We start from the raw sequence: 22789 nt of genomic DNA on the forward strand, positions 1-22789 counted from the left end.
TCAGTAGTAGTAGTTTCCCATGTGAAGGACCTTCCATCACCACCATCCTCATCTTCTTCCCCATCACCAGACCTACCAGAGGATAGAGTATTCCCGCGTTCATTACTCGATAATATAAATTATGGGTTAGTTCAGGTGTTCTTTTTTTCTAACTAAAATATATCTCAGGAGGGAAAATATTAAAGTACAATATTGTTTTATAGTTAAAAACTGGGTTGAACAGAGATCACTATTGACATGTATGTATACAGTGGCTTGCGAAAGTATTCACCCCCCTTGGCATTTTTCCTATTTTGTTGCCTTACAACCTGGAATTAAAATGGATTTTTTTGGGGTTTGTATCATTTGATTTACACAACATGCCTACCATGTTGAAGATGCAAAATATTTTTGGGGGTGAAAACAGAAAACTTGAGCGTGCATAACTATTCACCCCCCTCCCCCCAAAGTCAATACTTTGTAGAGCCACCTTTTGCAGCAATTACAGCTGCAAGTCTCTTGGGGTATGTCTCTATAAGCTTGGCACATCTAGCCACTGAGATTTTTGCACATTCTTCAAGGCAAAACTGCTCCAGCTCCTTCAAGTTGGATGTGTACAGCAATCTTTAAGTCAGACCACAGATTCTCAATTGGATTGAGGTCTTGGTTTTGACTAGGCCATTCCAAGAAATGTAAATGTTTCCCCTTAAACCACTCGAGTGTTGCTTTAGCTGTATGCTTATGGTCATTGTCTTGCTAGAAGGTGAACCTCCGTCCCAGTCTCAAAGCTCTGGAAGACTGAAACAGGTTTCCCTCAAGAATTTCCCTGTATTTAGTGCCATCCATCATTCCTTCAATTCTGACCAGTTTCCCAGTCCCTGTCGATGGTGTTCTCGGGGTGATGAGAGGTGTTGGGTTTGCGCCAGACATAGCGTTATCCTTGATGGCCAAAAAGCTCAATTTTAGTCTTATCTGACCAGAGTACCTTCTTCGATATGTTTGGGGAGTCTCCCACATGTTTGCTTATTTTTTTCTTTAAGCAATTGCTTTTTTCTGGCCACTCTTCCGTAAAGCCCAGCTCTGTGGAGTGTATGGCTTAAAGTGGTCCTATGGACAGATACTCCAATCTCCTATGTGGAGCTTTGCAGCTCCTTCAGCATTATCTTTGGTCTCTTTGCTGCCTCTCTGATTAATGCCCCCCTTGCCTGGTCCATGAGTTTTGGTGCGCGGCCCTCTCTTGGCAGGTTTGTTGTGGTGCAATATTCTTTCAATTTTTTAAGTAATGGATTTAATGGTGCTCTGTGGGATGTTCAAAGTTTCTGATATTTTTATATAACCCAACCCTGATCTGTACTTCTCCACAACTTTGTCCCTGACCTGTTTGGGGAGCTCCTTGGTCTTCATGGTGCCGCTTGCTCGGTGGTGCCCCTTGCTTAGTGGTGTTGCAGACTCTGGGGCATTTCAGAACAGGTGTATTTATTTTTTACCTTTATTTAACTAGGCAAGTCAGTTAAGAACAAATTCTTATTTACAATGACGGCCTACACCGGCCAAACCCGGACAACGCTGGGCCAATTGTGCGCCGCCCTATGGGACTCCCAAGCACGGCCGGTTGTGATACATTCTGGAATCGAACCAGGGAGTCTGTAGTGACGCCTCAAGCACTGAGACCGCTGCGCCACTCGGGAGCCCATGAGATCATGTGACAGATCATGTGACAGTTAGATTGTACACATGTGGACTTTATTTAACTAATTATGTGACTTCTGAAGGTAATTTGTTGCACCAGATCTTATTTAGGGGCTTCATAGCAAAGGGGGTGAATACATATGCACGCACCACTTTTCCGTTATTTATTTCTTTGACTTTTTTGAAACAAGTTATTTTTTTCATTTTACTTCACCAATTTGGACTATTTTGTGTATGTCCATTACATGAAATCCAAATAAAAATCTGTTTAAATTACAGGTTGTAATGCAACAAAATAGGAAAAACGCCAAGGGGGATGAATACTTTTGCAAGGCACTGTATGTGTCGCACCCTGATCTGTTTCACTTGTCTTGTGATTGCCTCCAACCCCCACCAGGTGTCTCCCATTTGCGTATTTATACCTCGTTTTCTGTTTGTCTGTTGCCAGTTCGTCTTGTCCCTTCAAGTCATACAATGTTTCCTTTGCTCTAGTCTTCCCAGTTCTGACCTTTCTGCCTGTCCTGACCTTGATGCTGACTGCCGTCCTGTACCTGCCTGACTCTGATTTGGACTACAACTCTTTGGCTGCCTTGCCCTACCGATTGCCTGCCTCTTGTACTTTAATAAACTCTGAGACTCTTACTATCTGCCTCCTGTGTCTGCATCTGGGTCTTAGCCTGAGCCGTGATAATATGATGTTGATTTTGAATGTCTGTTGCAGACCACTTACGGAAGAAGACCGGGCTCACAATGAAGATGTTGGAAACTCTGAGACCAGAACAATTTGCATCAGAGCTTTGGCTGACCCATTGAAGGAACTTTTCTGAGTCACTGAGGACTTGATCTTGAAGGGTGTCTAGGGTGGTGAGTATATAGACAACCGGAAGGTGAGCACAACACTTCTCCAATCTGAAGCAGATCTGCTTCGGGAGATCAAAGACAGACAGTTCATAGCTGTGGGCAAAACTTGTGGTGAAACAGATTATTTTATGTCGGAGCATATACAACAGACCCTGGACAACCTTAGTGGGCTTAGCGCAACATGGCTAGAAGTCCCAACGGCTAATGCCCAGATAGCTGCTCAGCTAGTGGCAGTAGTCACTGCTCCAGCTCACTGGACACTACATGATCAAAAGAATGTGGACACCTGTTTGTCCAACATCTCAATCCAAAATCATAGGCATTAATATGGAGGTGGTCCCCCCTTTGCTGCTATAACAGCCTCCACTCTTCTGGGTAGAATTTCCACTAGATGTTGGAACATTGCTGCGGGGACTTGCTTCCATTCAGACACAAGAGCATTAGTGAGGTCAGGCACTGATGTTGGGCAATTAGGCCTGGCTCGCAGTCGGTGTTCCAATTCATCACAAAGGTGTTCGATGGGGTTGAGGTCAAGGTCTGTGCAGGCCAGTCAAGTTCTTCCACACCGATCTACACAAACCATTTCTGTATGGACCTCACTTTGTGCATGGGGGCATTTTCATGCTGAAACAGGAAAGGGCCATCCCCAAACTGATGCCACAAAGTTGGAAGCACAGAATGGTCTAGAATATCATTGTATGCTGTAGCGTTAAGGGGCCTAGCCCAAACCATGAAAAACGACCCTAGACCATTATTCCTCCTCCACCAAACCTTACAGTTGGCTTTATGCATTCGTGCAGAGAGCGTTCTCCTGGCATCCGCCAAACCCAGATTCGTCAGTCGGACTGCCAGATGGTGAAGCGTGATTCATCACTCCAGAGAACGCGTTTCCACTGCTCCAGAGTCAAATGGCGGTGAGCTTTACATCACTCCAGCCGACGCATGGCATTGCACATGGTGATCTTAGGCTTGTGTGCGGCTGCTCGGCCATGGAAACTCATCTCATGAAGCTCCCGACAAACAGTTCTTATGCTGACGTTGCTTCTAGAGTCAGTTTGGAACTTGGTAGTGAGTGTTGCAACCGACAGATGATTTTTACGCGCTACATGCTTCAGCACTCAGCGGTCCCATTCTGTGAGCTTCTGTGGCCTAACACTTTGCGGCTAAGCCGTTGTTGCTCCTAGACGTTTCCACTTCACAATAACAGCACTTACAGTTAACCTGGGCAGCTCTACCAGAGCAGAACTTTGACGAACTGACTTGTTGGAAAGGTGGCATCCTATGACGGTGCCATGATGAAAGTCACTGAGAACTTCAGTAAGGCCATTCTACTGCCAGTGTTTGTCTATGGAGATCGCATGGGTTTGTGCTCGATTTTATACACCTGTCAGCAAAGGGTGTGGCTGGAATAGCCAAATCCACTAATTTGAAGGGGTGTCCACATACTTTTGTATATATAGTGTAGTCCCATTGTCGAAGCAGGACAAGCCAATTAAAGTTTGACAGTTTAACAAGTTTCTCCGTCTCATTGCTAGAATTTTCACCAAAAGGCACAGTAAGGTGAATGTGGTAAAAATGTGGTGAATAAGACAGGAAGACAAGTTGACCAACATGCTCCACAACAGGCATCAATGGAGGTTTTGACCATGGCCATTTGTGCCGTCAGTGAGGTCCTTGTCTGATCCTCAACAAGCCTTACTCACTACTACGATCAGTGCCCCATTACACTCCAAACTCCAAATGTTGTCAGTTTCCCATACTTGATTGCAGAAGTGTCAGAAATGGTTGAGACTGTAGATAAAGACTTGGATTTGGACATAGAGATGCCTTTTCCAATTCAAGATGTCCCAGCCACACCTGACGAGCTTCAGGATGACTTGAACCATGCTGACATTGCCATGGTTTCTTTGAATGATATACTTTTATTCAGAGAGATTGAGAAACTTTCAGAGACTCAGTTAAGAGTATTGGCCCTTTGTGAGAAACTCTGCAGTTCTCACTCCATGTCTGTCAATGCAGAGGACACATACCAACTTCACTTAGGCACGAGCCCTAAGAAGGTTATTAGCACTCTGGTCTTCTCATTCCTAACAGAGAATGCAACAGAGTCTACTTTGGGAGCAACAAAATCTGAAACCACCAGTACATTTGTAAACAATCTGTTGTCCCACATGGATGATTAATCTTCCTCTGGTACACCTTCTTTGTACTCTGTGAGATTGGAGACGGACTCTGACTATATCACTATTAGAGACAAAACTGGGTCCTCTTGGAGTCTCCCTAATATGTCTCATCACTGTAAGTTTCAGGCTGAGGCTGTGAGTGTAGTAATTGAGATGTTCATTAGTTCATCTACAGAGTCTGATTTCTTTATTAGCGACCAGAGAGAATAGTCTGTCAGCTGCACCATCTGCACTGTCCATTCAATATGGGGAGGAGTCAGACTTCAGCATTATTGGAATGTTTCTCCAATACCTGCAAAGGCTTAAGAAATCTGTCCCCACACCTGCCAGCGCTGACCAGTGTGAGGCTGTGTTCTCAGAGACCGGTCTCATTCCTTCCCAAAACTCATTGTGTTTTGACCCTCAGACCGGGCCCGAGTTCCCCAAGGGTTGGTTCTGCTCTGCTGCTGCTAGCTTTTATAACAATGTGAAGGTCAAGGTTGACAAGTTCATCCGTCCCAGTGACACTCTTGATCTCAGACAAAGTCAGGGATTCAGATCATTCCCTGCTCACAAACAGTGGCTTGGGTTCCATGCTCTACAGTGTTGGAACGGTGCTCAACAATGATGCTTCTGTTGAGAAATACATCAGAGCACCACTGACCAACTCCCCTGTATTATGTCTGAATGAGACAAGATGTGTGTCTGATCACACAGTGGGCTCAGAGAGTGTTGGAGACCAGGACAAATCTATCCTGAGTTGCATCTCTTCCACCATGCCAATAATTCCATACGACCGGCCAATATTTCCCATTAATACCTTCTCTTCTGATTGTACCCTGAAGGCCATTGCCACTTCTCAAAGTGGAAGTAGCAGCCTCACCGTTAAGCCAGAGAAAGCTACCGTTAGACTTTGTGACAGCACAATGAGTAGAGAGAGTCTGGACAAGGAGCTGAAAGCTATCCAGAGCACCTCCTCATCTGCGAGCATCACTGATTTTCCCACATCTAAGGGAACCCCCTCCCTCACAGATAGAACCCTTCGTATCATTAAAGCACTGTAGGAAAGAGCTAGAAGTGGCACAACCAGCCCTGTCTCCCAGTCAGAGGAGTTAGATAAGGCCACAATGCCAGTATCCAACCTCATGGCAAATATGTTGGCTAAATGGGAGGATGCAGCTTCAGTTGAGAGAAACCTTTAGGCCCTTCTCTCCACAGTCATACTCCGGCCAATGATACAGCTGGTGGAGCAGATCTGCAGCTTCCTTCTGCAGAACAGCACCCCAGTGTCTTCTGTGGCCTACAGATTTAAATCTGAATCTGCTCTCCCAAGCAGAAGGCAGACAGGTGAGCTCCAGAGGGAGCCGTCAACAGAGGGATACTGGGGGATAGTCTATGCCTTCACAGAGCAGTCTCTTCTAGAGCACTTGCTCAAAGACCTCCTTCCTCCACTAGGAGATACTGATGTGGCCTTCTGCTCTCCCTCTGTCAGAGGCATTGTGAGTCTGACAACCGCTTATTCTTCACATATCGGTCAGCTCAGGGTGTTCTAAGCCACTCTCCAAGATCTGCCAAGGAGTAGTCAATCTCTTGATGGCAAAGAATGTGGCAGAAACTCTGTCTCAGACTTCTGGGCTCATGATTGCTGATGCGAGGCTGACTGGTGAATTGTACCTCTCTTCCATCAATAAGAGCTGTTAAGACAATTTTTATTCCCCTAACCCAGTTCTTGAGCTCAAAACTATTCCCCAGGAGACGAAACCTGATCCCAACCAGAGTGAGCAGTCTGGTTGTTCCAGGATTGAGGCCGTTGCGGATCCCAGCCTCCCCGCAGCCAAACCAGGGACAACAGAGAAGAGCAAGAAGATCTCCTTTCTTCAAAGGCTTCAGAAGATCAGCATCAAGAAAAAGGTTGAGTATAGTGTCTTTAGGAAATGGCGTACATTTCCTTTGATTATCCGGAATTAGTTCACATTGTGTGCATGTAATCCATATGGGTAATTATTTGTATTTGTATTTCATTTTTTATTGATGATGTTACAATTAATTAAGAGAAAAAGTTAATTCCAGAAAATAGCTGAATAAATTGTCAGGTTATATTACAGTGCCTTCGGGAAAGTATTCAGACCCCTTGACTTTTTCCACATTTTGTTACGTTACAGCCTTAATCTAAAATGGATAAAATAAAATAAAATCCTAAGCAATCTACACGATACCCCATAATGACAAAGCAAAAACAGGTTTTTAGATATTTCTCCAAATTTATTAAAAATAAAAAACAGAAATACCTTATTTACACCCTTTACTATGAGACTTGATATTGATCTCAGGAGCATCCTGTTTCCATTGATCATCCTTGAGATGTTTCTACAACTTGATTGGAGTCCACCTGTGGTTAATTCAATTCATTGGACATGATTTGGAAAGGCACACACCGGTCTATATAAGGTCCCACAGTTGACAGTGAATGTCAGAGAAAAAACCAAGCCATGAGGTCGAAGGAATTGTCCGTAGAGCTCCGAGAAAGTATTGTGTCGAGGCACAGATCTGGGGAAGGGTACCAACAAATACCTGCAGCATTGAAGGTCCCCAAGAACACAGTGGCCTCCATCATTCTTAAATAGAAGAAGTTTGGAACCACCAAGACTCTTCCTAGAGCTGGCCGCTCGGCCAAACTGAGCAATCGGGGGAGAAGGGCCTTGGTCAGGGAGGTGACCAGGAACCCAATGGTCACTCCTCTGTGGAGACGGGAGAACCTTCCAGAAGGACAACCATCTCTGCAGCACTCTACCAATCAGGCCTTTATGGTAGAGTGGCCAGACGGAAGCCACTCCTCAGCAAAAGGCACGACAGCCCACTTGGAGTTTGCCAAAAGGCACCTAAAGACTCACAGACCATGAGAAACAAGATTCTCTGGTCTGATGAAACCAAGATTAAACTCTTTGGCCTGAATGCCAAGCGTCACGTCTGGAGGAAACTTGGCACCATCCCTATGGTGAAGCATGGTGGTGGCAGCATCATGCTGTGGGGATGTTTTTCAGCAGCAGGGACTGGGAGACTAGTCAGGATCGAGGCAAAGATGAACAGAGCAAAGTACAGAGAGATCCTTGATGAAAACCCGCTCTAACAGGACAACGACCCTAAGCACACAGCCAAGACAACTCAATGATGGCTTCGGGACAAGGCTCTGACTGTCCTTGAGTGGCGCAGCCAGAGCCCAGACTTGAACGCGATCTAACATCTCTGGAGAGACCAGAAAATAGCTGTGCAGCAACGCTCCCCATCCAACCTGACAGAGCTTGAGAGGATCTGCAGAAAAGAGAGTAAGGAACTCCCCAACTACAGGTGTCCCAAGCGTTTCTAAAAACCTGTTTTTGCTTTGTCATTATGGAGTATTGTGTATAGATTGATGAGGGAAAAAAATTATTTAAATAATTTTAGAATAAGACTGTAACCTAACAAAATGTGGAAAAAGTCAACAGGTCTGAATACTTTCCAAAGGCAATGTATGTGTTAATTGTCTTCCTCTGTTTACATGTAAACAATCAGTGCAGCAATAAAGTGTTGAGACTGACTCCCATTGCGCCTGCTGCTGCTGCTGTGGACTATAACAGTGAGTATCAGTCTTGACCTCTCTCTCTCTCTGGCAATATTCTCTACATACACATACAATAGAGACCTTATTCAAAATGTCTTACCAACCTGTGGTGTGGTGGTGGTGGTGATGTTTAATGAAATTAATACTGAAAATAACAAAGAGAGTGGTGGTGTTAATATTTGCTGATATATTTCAAACCCTGAGGCAACTACCACATTAATCTGATCATCTGTGCAGGTGCAATACGTACAGTATTTGCTCGACTGCAACCAATGTTTTGCCCACTCAGTGCATATGTGTATGTTTGATTTTTGGGGGGTTGTACTTTGTTACCAAACCTTCCTCTTCAGAAACAATTTAAATGGGAGAGTGTTGGCGTAAATAGTGTTGGGGTGAGAGTTACTGGCTATGCTGGCTGGGGGTCACGATGTGCGAGCAGCTCGGGCTGGCTGAGTGTTCTTGCCGATCTATTGGTCACTTTGTATTTAAAACAAAGGATCTTTGTGGTGGCTGGATGGGCTGGGTGGCTCGGGCCGGTGTCACGTCCCTATCATTATTTGTCAGTGTCATATGGATGCATTCGGATATGCGTGCACATGGAGGTGTGTGCGGGGGATGGACATGTGTCTAGGCGGGTGGATGTGTGTCTGCTTGTCCGCGCACATGGACATGGGTTCAGTAGGCCCGAGGGTAACGTGGCTCCTTACTTAGGTATCTGAACATCTTTGTGGTATAGATAATTGTTTGAGTGGATCTCTATGTATTTGAAGGGATGCTGTTGTTATGAATGTGACTTGGGTCTCTGCTCTCTATCCAGAATCGATGTTGACTGATATGTATGAACTTCAATATCGTTCCTGCAAAAATAAAATATATACTGTATATTTTTTAAGTACCCTATCGTCATACTTGTGTGCCTGGCACAGTATCCGTACAAGGATGGATTAAAGTGTATGACTATTCAGTCAGGAGTACAAGCTGGTACAAGAGAGATACTGTACAGTAGGAGTCACTCCCCTAGATACTGTAGGAGTCACTCCCTCATCACCAGGCTAATTTTCATTCCTGCCATACTGGATTGTGGAAAGGGAAGAAAAACTGGTTCAACATTTACATACAGTAGCTATTTTAAGTGCCAGTATGCATTGAGTTTGACGTTCTTCAATCAGGAAATATTAGGCAAGAAAACAGAAATACATCAAGCTGACCTGTACGGTCACCCTACAGAATATCCAAATGAAACGGTAAGTTATGAAGACCTGTCTTTTGTATTACTGAATAACCTGGATGCCGCTGCTTCTGTTTTAGTTGTTATGTTTGGCATGACAACTTGAAAGGGATGCTACAACAGAATCACTGGCACCCAGTCAAGTGTTACAAACAACAGTAACCGTGAGCTCAAGGTTTTAAATGGCCAACTGAGCATGTTGTCTTGTTAGCATGGCTTTGGCCATGTTTAGAATGTCTGATTATATCAGGTACAACATTATGAAAGAAAGGAAGTGACAGGAAAGGGATACAGTATTATGTAATAGAGGATGCCGCCATAGAAATAGATTTGGTGTCTCATTGTACAGTAGTACAGAACCGTACAGAGAAGGTTCAAAATTTGCAAGGAAGGTTTGCATATTCTGATAGCAATTCAAAACCTTGCATAAACTAAATGGTGTAGAGTCAAGAGAGTTACGAGACGGAAGAGCAGCTACTGCTGTGGATACATTCTCTTGTGAGTAGAATCTTTTTCCTTTTGCTTTCCAACCTATTTTCTCTCATCTAAATGGTAAGTGTGGTCTATGTCAAACTGCTTTAGATGGGTAGTATTGTTTTATATCTTTGTCGCCACAGAACCATCTCTAAGGGAAAAAATGATGTCAAGCTCATTGAAACACATTTGATGTATATAGCTAATAATGTTCAAAATATAGTTTTTTTGTTGTTGTTGTATGATTTTACAAATGAATGAATAGCATTTAGCCATCAAAGCTCCCTCAACTACATTAGGGTGGTATGCCTCTGCCCATGACAATGTGCGTCAAAAGAGTGCAAGTTTAAATGCTGTTGCACACTCTTCCTCCCTTTGTAAAATATAAATAGCTCTGCAGATGTGATGGAAACACGGCATATCCTGGTCTGCCGTATTTATCTGATCCTGGCCCTCTGTGAGTTTTTTAAATAATCCTCCATCTGTCAGTAAGATATTGCTCTGCAAAAATAACTATGGTACAGTAATGTGTACAATAGATGTACAGTAATTCCTTGTCTATCTTTCCTCAGTGCCCCACCCACACCAGTGCCTGTCAGTGTATTTCCAAAACCAGGGTCTCCTTTACGTGGCTCTGGGGAGAGACCTGGTCCTGCTGACCCAGTTCCAGATTACACCAACAGAGAAGATCCTCATGGTGACTTGGGACCGTGAGACTGAGAAGGGTCAGGGAAAGGTCAGGCTGGCCAATCACCAAGATGCACCTGGCAATCCTCTAGACCAGAAGGGGGCCTTATTTAGGGTGGCGAATATAAGTTCATCTAACTATGGAATCTACACCATCACTGTGACAGACCAGATGGGGAACGAGGAATCAGCAAATATACATGTTAGAGAGAGTGGTGAGAAACAGTTACACCAATAATTCTGGTCACTATCTGGATTTAGTTTGGGGCATATACTGTGCAAACTAAAAAAGTCACATTACCTTTACATTAGCCTCGGTCACAGGCTTTCACCTCCCCTTCCGAACAATGTGAGTGAAGCCTGGGTGCCGAGGCTAACCTTATGTGCAGAACTATGTAAGGACGCAGCAACCAATTTAGCTATATTTGGACCATTTGTTCCTCCTAACTTTTTCTCTCCCTCACTCTCGCCTAGTTGCTGCTCCTGTGGCGTCTTTGCCGCTCCTGTGTGAGGTGGCCAATGACAGGGCACAGTGGGACAGCCCAGTGTTTTCCTGGTTGGTGGATGGGGTAGAGGTGTCCAATCAGACAGCCAATCTCTCTACAGATGGCAGGAGACTCTACGTGTCTGGAATGAAGGGCCACAACTACACCTGTGTTGTCAACAGCAGTCTGGGGACTAGTGTTACATACTACATCACTGGTAAACATGTATTATGATTTATATTATAATTATTTTTATTTAGGTTTTTTGTCTTTAATGCTTCTTTGCTGTGGCCTAGATTCTTCTACACCATCCCAAAGTAACCAATCCTGTGAGATTCTGTGTGGTGTACTATTGGCCATCATCATAGTGCTTCTAAGTGGATATCTCTGTTGGTAAGATTACAGAACATCTCCCCAGATTGTCTTTTACAGTAATACATTAATAAACTCCCGGTATTCTGTTTGGTGCGCGCACACTTTTGACATTGCTGTGTGTTATTAACAGGAGATGCAATCAGCAGAGGACGAATGGGATTATATGACCTGAGGATGTCCATCGCTTTCCATTATCATTCTTATTTATGACACTTTGTTACTCTGTTACACACTGCACGATCACACAATTCCTTGGCACATGCAGAGACAGTATGATATGAGGAGTTTAATGTAATATTCTATTGAAACAAGTCACACTACCAGACATCAAAGATCATTCATATCAAGAGCTTTGGAACTATGCACCATTAATAAAATATATTGATATGCCTATTTATTGGCTTATTGATATGCCTATTTGTGGTACTTCTTGATGCAGTGTCCACACATATATTTGGACTAATTATATCTTTGTATCTTTTTTAAAGTACTGTATGTCATCACATTTACATTTGTGCACATGTACAAATATGTTCAAATGTACCTAAACCTGCTTTTGCAATGCCTATGTACAGTGCATTCAGAAAGTATTCAGACCCCTTGACTTGTTCCACATTTTTTAATTTTTAATAATCTAATTTAATATAACATTTTGTTACGCTACAGCCTTAATCTATAATTGATTAAATAGTTTTTTTCCCTCATCAATCTACACACAATACCCCATAATGACAAAGCAAAAACAGGTAAAAAAAATACTGAAATCGTACATTTACATAAGTATTTAGACCCTTTAAGAAGTACTTTGTTGAAGCACCTTTGGCAGCGATTACTGCTTTAATTCTTATTTGGCGCTACAAGCTTGGTACACCTGTATTTGGGGAGTTTCTCCCATTCTTCTCTGAAGATCCTCTCAAGCTCTGTCAGGTTGGATGGGGAGCATCGCAGCACAACTATTTTCAGGTCTCTCCAGAGATGTTCGATCAGGTTCAAGTCTAGGCTCTGGCTGGGCCACTCAAGGACATTCAGAGACTTGTCCTGAAGCCACTCCTGCGTGTGCTTAGGGTTGTTGTCCTGTTGGAAGGTGAACCTTCGCCCCAGTCTGAGGTCCTGAGCGATCTGGATCAGGTTTTCATCAAGGATCTCTCTGTACTTTGCTCCGTTCATCTTTGCCTCGATCCTGACTAGTCTCCCAATCCCTGCTGCTGAAAAACATCACCACAGCATGAGACTGCCACCACCATGCTTCACCGTAGGGATGCTGCCAGGTTTCCTCCAGAAGTGACACTTGGCATTCAGGCCAAGAAGTTTAATCTTGGTTTCATCAAACCAGAGAATCTTGTTTCTCATGGTCTGAGAGTCTTTAGGTGCCTTTTGGCAAACTCCAAGCGGGCTTTCATGTGCCTTTTACTGAGGAGTGGCTTCCGTCTGGTCACTCTACCATAAAGGCCTAATTGGTGGAGAGCTGCAGAGATGGTTGTCCTCTGGAGCTCTCTCAGAGTGACCATCGGGTTCTTGGTCACCTCCCTGACCAAGGACCTTCTCCCCGATTGCTCAGTTTGGCCGGGCGGCCAGTTCTAGGAAGAGTCTTGGTTCCAAACTTCTTCCATTTCAGATTGATGGAGGCCACTGTGTTCTTGGGGACCTTCAATGCTGCAGACATTTTTTGGTACCCTTCCCAAGATCTGTGCCTCGACACAATCCTGTATCGGAGCTCTACGGACAATTCCTTCGACCTCATGGCTTGGTTTTTGCTTTGACATGCACTGTCAACTGTGAGACCTTATATAGACGGGTGTGTGCCTTTCCAAATCATGTCCAATCAATTGAATTTACGACAGGTGGACTCCAATCAAGTTGTAGAAACATCTCAAGGATGATCAATGGAAAGAGGATGCACCTGAGCTCAACTTTCAGTCTCATTGCAAAGGGTCTGAATACTTATGTAAATAAGGTATTTCTCTTTTTAATTTTAAGTACAATTTTAAAAAATTCTAAAAACCTGTTTTCGCATTGTCATTATGCGGTATTGTGTGTAGATTGATGAGAATTTCTATTTATTTAATCAATTTTAGAATACGGCTGTAACGTAACAAAATGTATGCTATAAAGCAAATGGAATAAATCCACATTATTGTGACAGTGCATGCGTGCATTTAACATATTTTATAACCTGCAAGGAAATCTTTGTAAGCGTCCACTTTGCTACACTTCCATAGGAGACACACACTGACACCACTGACCAAATAGTCACGCAGTGCAGATATACATTTCATTTTGATCTACAGTACATACTGTAAGATAAAGCCATATATAGCAAGGAAACGGAGGTCGCTGACAGAATGCAGAAGGGGAAAAATTGAAAAAAATTGAAAATAAATCAAAGGGATGGACACCTCAAAATAAGAAGCTACAATATCACCTCAAGGCATGGCACGCTTGCCATTGTCAGTTTATATTACAATGATTTTGTTTATTCTATTGCTATAGTATAGGACAGCAGGTAGCCTACATTTGTTCATTCTCAGTTCAGTATAGGGCGGCAGGTAGCCTAGTGGTTAAGTGCGTTGGGCTACTAACTGAAAGGTCGCTGGTTCGAATCCCTGAGCCGGCTAGGCAAAAAAATATGCCGGTGTGCCCTTGAGCAAGGCCCTAATTGCTCCTGTAAGTCACTCTGGATAAGAGTATGTAAAACATGTATATTGTGTTGTTGTATAGACACATATTAGGGTTTCTGTTTAGGTGATACAGTAACAGTGGAGAGAGGCTTCAGGAGCATTTTGAGGACAACTTGTAACGGTGAACCATTGATTACAGTACCCAAGTTATTTCGCTACACTCCCCTACTCAAAGATGGACTCATAAAAGGACAGTAAATGTAAAAAAAAAACGCTTTGGGAGGAGCTTCCTGCCCTGTGAGCAGCATGACCTTTCAAAGCATTGGAACAATGTGGAGTGAACTGCTTGTTGGCCAGTTCTAAAAATAGAAAGATCAACTTTCGCCCTGTGTGTTGACTGTTTTTGTAGTAGCTATCATTTTTATACAGCCTCTCATTGTACTGAACTACACTTGATATTTAAAAAAATATAATGCTCTAAAAAAAATTGTTTTAAAAACAATTCCTTATTTTGTAACCTTTCTATATTATAAACGTATTGTATATTTAGCTTTGTAATAAACACCACACATTTTAAACTGTGTGAGGCTTTAGTTCAATTGATCGCTATTGTAAATCCAAATTTCAGTCAGGGAATTGGAGTCAAAGTATAACCGCTCCATACATAGTGAATTTCAAAATGCGTTTGTGCGTGTGTTCATGTGTGTGTTCACCTCATCAGTACATCTCTCTGGTGAAGCCGGGCTTGGGGACGGTGACTCCAGGGATGATCTTGGCAGTCTCAGCCTCAGGCAGGGCCTCCAGGCGCTGGTGGATGTGGTTGCTTCGCTGCTCCAGCTCCAGGGCCTCCTGCTTCCTGGACAGGTCTTCTCCCATACAGGCCTGGTGCTCCTCTAAGGACTGCAGAGAGTGCCTGGTACACAGGGTCACAGAACAGCAACACAGGGTTAGATGGTGTGTGTGTGTGGGGGGTCCTTATATTAAACGCCAATATGCTATGAAAGTGAGCACATCAGATGTTCAATATGCTGTGAAAGAGCCATACGAGGTGAACATATGATGTGCTCAGTTTCATAGCAACTCAATAACACAAACACTCACATAGACCTGGCTAGATTCTGCTGTAATGCTTCTATTGTGGCTCCCAACTGCTTAGCCTCTTCCACCAGCCCAGAATGCACCTACAGAGATTACAGAGTCAAGGCATGGACACACATTATATACTGAACAAAAATATGAATGCAACATGCAACCATTTCAAAGATTTTACTGAGTTACAGTTCATAGAAGGAAATCAGTCAACTGAAATAAATTCATTCAGACCTAATTTATGGATTTCACATGACAAGGCATGGGCGCAGACATGGGTGGGAAGTCAGGCCCAGCAAATCAGAATGATATTTTCCCCTCAAAAAGGCTTTATTACAGACATAAATATTCCTACATTTCATCAGCTGTCCGGGTGGCTGGTCTCAGATGATCCCGCAGGTGAAGAAGCAAGATGTGGAAGTTACACATGGTCCGCGGTTTTGAGGCCGGTTGGATGTACTGACAAATTCTCTAAAGCTACGTTGTAGGTGCCTTATGGTAGAGAAATGAACATTACATTCTCTGGCAACAGCTCTGGTGGACATTCATGCAGTCAGCATGCCAATTGCACACTCCCTCAAAACTTTAGACATCTGTGGCATTGTGTTGTGTGACAAAATTGCACATTTTAAAGTGGCCTTTTATTGTCCCCAGCACAAGGTGCACCTGTGTAATGATCATGCTGTTTAATCAGCTTCTTGATATGCCACACCTGTCAGGTGGATGTATTATCTTAGCAAAGGAAAAATGCTCACTAAAGGGCATGTAAACACATTTGTGCACACAATTTTTAGAGAAATAAGCTTTTTGTGCGAATGGAACATTTCTGGGATCTTTTATTTCAGCTCATGAAACATGGGACCAACACTTTACATGTTGCGTTTATATTTTTGTTCAGTATAATATGACAAACAGAGACACAGCTCCTTTTCCATGACAAAATCAACCTTTACAACAACTCAGGTCCTCTGAAGGGTCAATGTGTGCAGGCTTTCATAGAACAAACGTCTGAACACACAAAGACACTCCAGGACCAAAGAATACCCATTCCTGCTTTACAGGTTAGAATCAACCATAGAATAGAATGAGTAGAACGGACAATAACATTCAAGTCAATTTCCCTTGACGTGTGGACCGGCGGTCATAGTGAGTGTACTGTCAAATTGCCCTGGTTTGAGGGGCTTTTTCCCCATTCCAGTAATTCTATTTTTATGGTTCTACCTGGTCTCTGCAGAGGTCCACTCCGGGCCTCGAGTTCCTGTTCTCCAGCCTGGTATGGACCAGCTTCAGGGGGCACTCTGTAGTCTGCAGCTCCTGCTCCAGACGATGGATGTCCGTCATCAGCTCTGTGATCTCCTCTCTGGTCTGGTGGGACAGACAGAGCCAAAGGAGCACAGAGTCAGTACTAAGAAGCCTGAGAAACCTCCCACAGCTAAGAAGGGCCGTGTAGAATTGTCCGTCTATGCTAGTCAATACTATCTTATCACCATCTATGCTCTCTATGGTTCTTGGTGTAGCCTCTAACTCTCACACAATAGCTGATTCATAGGATCCACTACTTGTTTGGATCTACTGTACTCTACTGTATATATGATGTTACTGATCCATAACAGATTCATGAGAAACCTAGGCGATCTGCCTTCCCTGCATTGACCCCAGTATTATCTAATCTCTCCCTGTGCATTCTAGACACTGCTATTGTTATTGCCTCTGGAGTGGACTTCCTTACCAGGATTATGTGCATTCATGTCTATGGAGATAGATAGGGCCCAATGGAGCGCTAACAAATGAAAATGGCTGTGCTACTCTGATTACAAGGGAGATCAGTGGAAGGGTGGTGTCACGAATTCCGCCGAGGCTGCCTCCCCTCCTTGTTCGGGCAGGCTTCGGCGTTCGTCGTCACCGACTTACTAGCCACTGCCTCCCCCAATTATCATCATTACATTTGTCTTGTCTTGTCAATCACACACACCTGGTTCTTATCCCCTCATTAGTCCGTGTATAAGTGTTCCCTCTGCCCACTTGTCCTTGTGGGTGATTGTTTCATTGTGAGAGTAGTGTATCTTGGGTGGAGCTACTCGTAACATATTGTTGCCCGGGTAGATTTTCCCCTGTGCCTATGTATTATTGGATATCCGTTACAGTGTATTGCCAGGGATGATAGTTTCCCCTGTGCCTGTTTCGTTTGTCACTATTCCAGCGCATTTGTGTGTAGCTCAGCTGGTAGAGCACTGTGCTTGTAACGCCAAGGTAGTGGGTTCGATCCCCGGGACCACCCATAAACACAAAAAAATAATAATGTGTGCAAGCATGACTGTAAGTCGCTTAGGATAAAAGCGTCTGCTAAATGGCATATTATTATTATTATCAAACTCTGTATTCGGTGATTATGCTCCTGCGCCTGACTCCTTCCATCACACTCATCACAGGTGTAGAGAGCAGCTTAGGTCAGTGCGTCCGAGAGAGACGGGGGGAGGGAGGTCTGATGGGTTTAGTGGATGTATAGCATGAGAAGGACCCGGTGTAAGTCATGAATGCTTAACAAGAGCCTTTCTAAGACTTAGCTCTGGATCCATGGTGGTCTTCCCAAGGCCTCTATCAGGGTCTGTCCTCAATATCAATATTTTCCAACTCTAGTCAAAGATAGCAGCATTTTTCATTTTGCATTGAAATACATTTTCCATTATGTGACTGCAGGCCTGCTGGAGCTGGTGGGTCCTCTTGCGCAGGTTGAACCCAGTGGTGATCTGCTGCCCTTCCAGGTCATTCTGGCTCTAAAGGGACATCAGAGATGGGGGCATCAGACACCACACAGAGGAGAGAGATGAGTAAGAGTCTTATGGTGCAGTTATAAGGAATATGGGGCACGTATTCAGAAAGTCTCAGAGTAGGTGTGCTGATATAGGGTCAGGCTTGGATTTTAGATCCTAATGAATAAGATTATATGAAGAAGGGGGACCTGATCCTACCGTAGATTATCACTCCTACTCGGAGACACTCTTGGAGAGTCAGTTACACTTCAGTTTATGAAATTGGCCAAACACAATGGCAGTTTTTTAAAGTAACATGTCCTGAAAGCGTACTCCGAGAACATGCTTATGATGTTTTCAAAAGGGGATGACAATGTCCTCTTCAGACTGTGTGAGTGAGAATACCAACAACCCTCAGGCACACATTACAATCCCCTCGTAAAGATGATATACAGCATTTATTGATCAGACTCCCGTTGCTGTTGAATGCTTCTGTACTGTATATCGATCAGGATGATATTCTTTGGATACATTTTACACCACTTCAGCCTGAGCCAAATAAAACAAGTGCTAACTCATGCCTTTAAAATAACCCCATATGTCCTTCTCAGCTTAAACAATCCCCTACACCAGCATTCCAATACAACAGTTACTGATGTCCATTTACTGTGGTCTTTGCAATACATTCATGTCCATAATTACTGGCACCCTTGATAAAGATGAGCAAAAAAGACTGAATAAAATAAATAATACAAATACTGAGCAATATTATATGCAATTTCTGACCATAGCGTCTGACCATAGCACCGCCTGGAGTTTGAGGAACGGCATTGGCACTTGGATTGGAATCGGCGCTATGGTCAGATGACATGAAAATAGAGCTCTTTGACCACGCACACCAGTGGTGGGTTTGGTGTTGAGAAACAGAAGCATATACAGAAAAGTATCTCATACCAGGTACCAGGACATTTTAACCCAAAACCTGGTTGCCTCTGCCAGGAGGCTAACACTTTGCCGGAAGAGGATCTTCGAGCAAGACAATAACCCCAAGCACTAATCAAAATCCACAAAGAAATGGTTAATTGACCATAAAATCTACATTTTGCAATGGCCATCTCAGTCTCTGGACTTACATTTACATTAGTCATTTAGCAGACGCTCTTATCCAGAGCGACTTACAGGAGCAATTAGACTTGAACTCCATTGAAAACCTGAGGTTTGATTTGAAGAGGGCAGTCCATAAGAGCAGACGAAGGATATCAAGGATCTGGAAAGATTCTTTATGCAGGAATAGTCTAAGATCCCTCATAATGTGATCTCCAATCTCATAAAACATTTTAGAAAAAAGCTCAGTGTCGTTATCTTCGCAAGGGGAGGGTGCTGGAGTACTGAAAACAGGGGTGCCAATAATTTTAACCCCCATCTTTTTGAGTTTTTTGTTATTAGTTGTTAAACACAATCTCTTTATCTGAGCAATTGTATTAGTATAAAATAATAAAATGTCCACCCCAAAAAATGTGCATGCGATATAGCTCAGTACTTTAATTTATACAGTCTTTTTTGCTCATCTTTATCAAGGCTGACAATAATTATGGACCTGACTGAATATTATTTATATTTTTTTGTGGCATATCAAGAAGCTGATTAATGAGCATTTCTCCTTGCCAAGATAATCCATCCACCTGACAGGTGTGCCATATCAAGAATCTGATTAAACAGCATGATCATTACACAGGTGCACCTTGTGCTGGGGACAATAAAAGGCCACTCTAAAATGTGCAGTTTTGTCACACAACGCAATGCCACAGATATCTCAAGTTTTGAAAGAGCGTGGAATTGGCATGCTGACTGCAGGAATGTCCACCAGTGTAGGTACAGGGGTGACGTATGCAAGCTAAGGCTAGTCCTTGGTGGGTCACAATGACAGCAGAGAAAGGGGGATCGACAGAGAGAGAGACCGAGAAGAGGGGAGTCTGGAATTCCAGCCACGACTGTCCCACCGACACACACCACCCCTTTGTGATGGAAATGATCTAGGGGGCCGAGGGGAGACTAGCGCAGGTCTCAGACAGACAGACACAGACATGGGTTTACACATACTGCCACACAAAAACCCACACACACTAACGCCAGACACACTCACAATCTCAGACCCTGAGAGACACAGGCTCTCTGACACACACATTGCTTTTCCTGTGCTGCGGTGGGGGTGAGTAAGCCAAGGAGGAGGAGAGGGAGGAGTAGGATGGGCCGGGGGAGTGGGCAGGGGGGGCTGGTATTTTCTTCCTTTCATCCTCCACTCAGGCAGGCATATTGTACTACTAGCCTCCATGCTGCATGTCATTGGGCCAACGCAGAGAGAGAAACACAAGAGGAGGAGCGTCCTGCCTCTGGACACTGTGCCAGGTATTCTAAAAACCACCCACACAAATGTATACAAATTAATACCAAATGAAAAGCTGAAATGTCTTGAGTCAGTAAGCATTCAACCCCTTTGTTATGGCAAGCCTAAATAAATGCAGGAGTAAAATTTGCTTAACAAGACACATAATAAGTTGCATGGAATCATTCTGTGTTTAACATGATTTTTGAATGACTACCTCATCTCTGTACCCCACACATACAATTATTTGTAAGGTCCCACAGTCGAGCAGTGAATTTCAAAAACAAACCACAAAGACCAGGGAGGTTTCCCAATGCCTAGCAGAGAAGTGCACCTATTGGTAGATGGGTAAAAATAAAAGCAGACATTGAATATCCCTTTGAACATGGTGAAGTTATTAATTACACTTTGGATGGTGTATCAATACACCCAGTCACTACAAAGATACAGGCGTCCTTCCTAACTCAGTTGCCAGAGAGGAAGGAAACAACACAGGGATTTCACCATGAGGCCAATGGTGACTTTAAAACCGTTACAGAGTTTAATGGCTGTGATAGGAGAAAACTGAGGATGGATCAACAACTTGCTATTAGCCACCGTTAGCGGTTTTCACCCAGAACATCGGATTTTCTGCCGGAATAACTGAATCACTGGACCTTAACACCGGATCTAGCTAGCCGCAACCGAATGGATGTTGCTGTAGGCTAATCACCACTGCCCCCGTAGCACCAGTTAGCCTTGAGCCTTGAGCTAGCCCCGGCTATCTACCTCTCTGTCTACCGGACGGGAGTAGCCAGCTAACCAGCTAACTAGCTACTTGCTATTAGCCACCGTTAGCGGATTTTCTCCATTGTCCGTGGCCTGCAACACTGGATAATCGCAACTAGCTAGCTGCAACCAAATGAACGTTGTTGTTGGCTAATCAGCCTTGAGCTAGCCTTGAGTCAGGCACATCTCCCGGCTATCTACCTCTCTGTCAACCGGACGGGACCTCCTAGAGTTGACACGGAGCCCTGCCGATCCATCACGACTGGTCTGCCGACGTAATCGTCTGTGGTTTCAACAGGCTTCCTGTTGCGACGACCACGAAGATCCATCTGCTAGCCCCGGCCCGCTAGCACACGCAAACTACAACTGTGCTTCCTGCTCGCTGTGCTGAAGCACCAATTTGAACTGCTCTCGGACTCACATATTGCTGTTCACTGGACCTTATGATCACTCAGCTGCACAGCTGATGCCTGCTGGACTGTTCCTTTACACGGTACCCTGTCCTGTTTATTCTGTTTAGCCTCAGCCCAAACTTTATTGCCATTACCAGTTGATGTCTTAGCTCTCTCTAATAACACCTGTGATTGCTTTATGCCTCTCTCCCATGTCAATATGCCTTGCCTATTGCTGTTCCAGTTAGTTCTTATTATACAATTTCACTGTAGAACCCCAAGTCCCTCTCAAACTGCCTCAAATAGTTCCTTTGTTCCACCCCCCATACACGCCGAGACCGGCTCAATCTGTGCCTCCAGTGATGCTATCTCTTTCATTGTTACCCAACGCTTAGGTTTACCTCCACTGTACTCATATTCTTCCATATCCTTGTCTGTACATAATGCCCAGAATCTTTTCTACAACGCCCGGAAATCTGCCCCCTTTATTCTCTGTACCCAATGCACTAGAAGACCAGTTCTTAAAGCCTTTAGCCGTATCCTTATTCTAGTCCTCTTCTATTCCTCTGGTGATGTAGAGGCTAACCCTGCAGCCCCCAGTATCACTCCTACTCCCCAGGAGCTATCATTTGTTGACTTCTGTAACCGTAAAAGCCTTGGTTTTCTGCACGTTAACATCAGAAGCCTCCTTCCTAAGTTTGAGTTATTCACTGCGTTTGCACACTCCTCCAACCCTGATGTTCTAGCAGTGTCTGAATCCTGGCTTATGTAGGCCACCAAAAATTCTGAAATGTCCATCCCCAACTACAACATTTTCTGTCTAGATAGAACTGCCAAAGGGGGTGGAGTTGCAATCTACTGTAGAGATAGCCTGCAGAGCTCTATCATACTATCCAGGTCTGTGCCCAAACAGTTTGAGCTTCTACTTCTAAAAATCCACCTTTCCAGAAATAAGTCTCTTACTGTTGCCGCTTGCTACAGACCCCCCTCAGCCCCCAGCTGTGCCCTGGACACCATATGTGAATTGATTGCCCCCCATTTATCCTCAAAGTTCGTACTGCTTGGTGACCTAAATTGGGATATGCTTAACACCCCGGCCATCCTACAATCCAAACTAGATGCCCTCAATCTCACACAAATTATCAACGAACCTACCAGGTACAACCCTAAATCTGTAAACATGGGTACCCTCATAGATATCATCATGACTAACTTACCCTCTAAATACACCTCCGCTGTCTTCAACCAGGA

General features: G+C 43.9%; 2 protein-coding genes across 3 annotated transcripts; one reads left to right on the forward strand and one right to left on the reverse strand.

The window, feature by feature from the left end:
- Nucleotides 1-9328: 9328 nt before the first annotated feature.
- LOC121558144 lies at nt 9329-11945 on the forward strand. Of its 2 annotated transcripts, none has more exons than XM_041871615.2 (6): nt 9329-9533; nt 10384-10448; nt 10564-10893; nt 11153-11380; nt 11460-11556; nt 11669-11945. In XM_041871615.2, the coding sequence occupies exons 1-6, from the start codon at nt 9526-9528 to the stop codon at nt 11703-11705; spliced, it is 765 nt and encodes a 254-aa protein (XP_041727549.1). In that variant the 5' UTR covers nt 9329-9525; the 3' UTR covers nt 11706-11945. The 2 variants fall into 2 exon arrangements, with proteins under 2 accessions (XP_041727549.1, XP_041727550.1); XM_041871616.2 differs by lacking the exon at nt 9329-9533 and adding an exon at nt 9566-10015.
- A 2897-nt stretch (nt 11946-14842) lies between these two features.
- On the reverse strand, nt 14843-16588 carry LOC123485548 (tektin-2-like). The gene is made up of 3 exons (XM_045216505.1): nt 16467-16588; nt 15258-15337; nt 14843-15069 (listed from the first exon to the last, which is right to left on the reverse strand). Exons 1-3 carry the CDS (start codon nt 16584-16586, stop codon nt 14874-14876), a joined length of 396 nt encoding a protein of 131 aa, XP_045072440.1. The 5' UTR covers nt 16587-16588; the 3' UTR covers nt 14843-14873.
- Nucleotides 16589-22789: the final 6201 nt, after the last annotated feature.

This window comes from Coregonus clupeaformis, unplaced genomic scaffold (assembly GCF_020615455.1).
Source record: "Coregonus clupeaformis isolate EN_2021a unplaced genomic scaffold, ASM2061545v1 scaf0726, whole genome shotgun sequence".
Classification (NCBI taxonomy): Eukaryota; Metazoa; Chordata; class Actinopteri; order Salmoniformes; family Salmonidae; genus Coregonus; species Coregonus clupeaformis.

Coding starts and splice junctions, on each gene's coding strand:
- LOC123485548 (XM_045216505.1), bottom strand. CDS start 16,586: ATGACGGACATCCATCGTCTGGAGCAGGAGCTGCAGACTACAGAGTGC. Junction 15,338..16,466: donor TGGACCTCTGCAGAGACCAG/GTAGAACCATAA, acceptor TAATCTCTGTAG/GTGCATTCTGGGCTGGTGGA. Junction 15,070..15,257: donor CAGAATCTAGCCAGGTCTAT/GTGAGTGTTTGT, acceptor CCTGTGTACCAG/GCACTCTCTGCAGTCCTTAG.
- LOC121558144 (XM_041871615.2), top strand. Junction 10,449..10,563: donor TTATCTGATCCTGGCCCTCT/GTGAGTTTTTTA, acceptor ATCTTTCCTCAG/TGCCCCACCCACACCAGTGC. Junction 11,381..11,459: donor TGTTACATACTACATCACTG/GTAAACATGTAT, acceptor GCTGTGGCCTAG/ATTCTTCTACACCATCCCAA.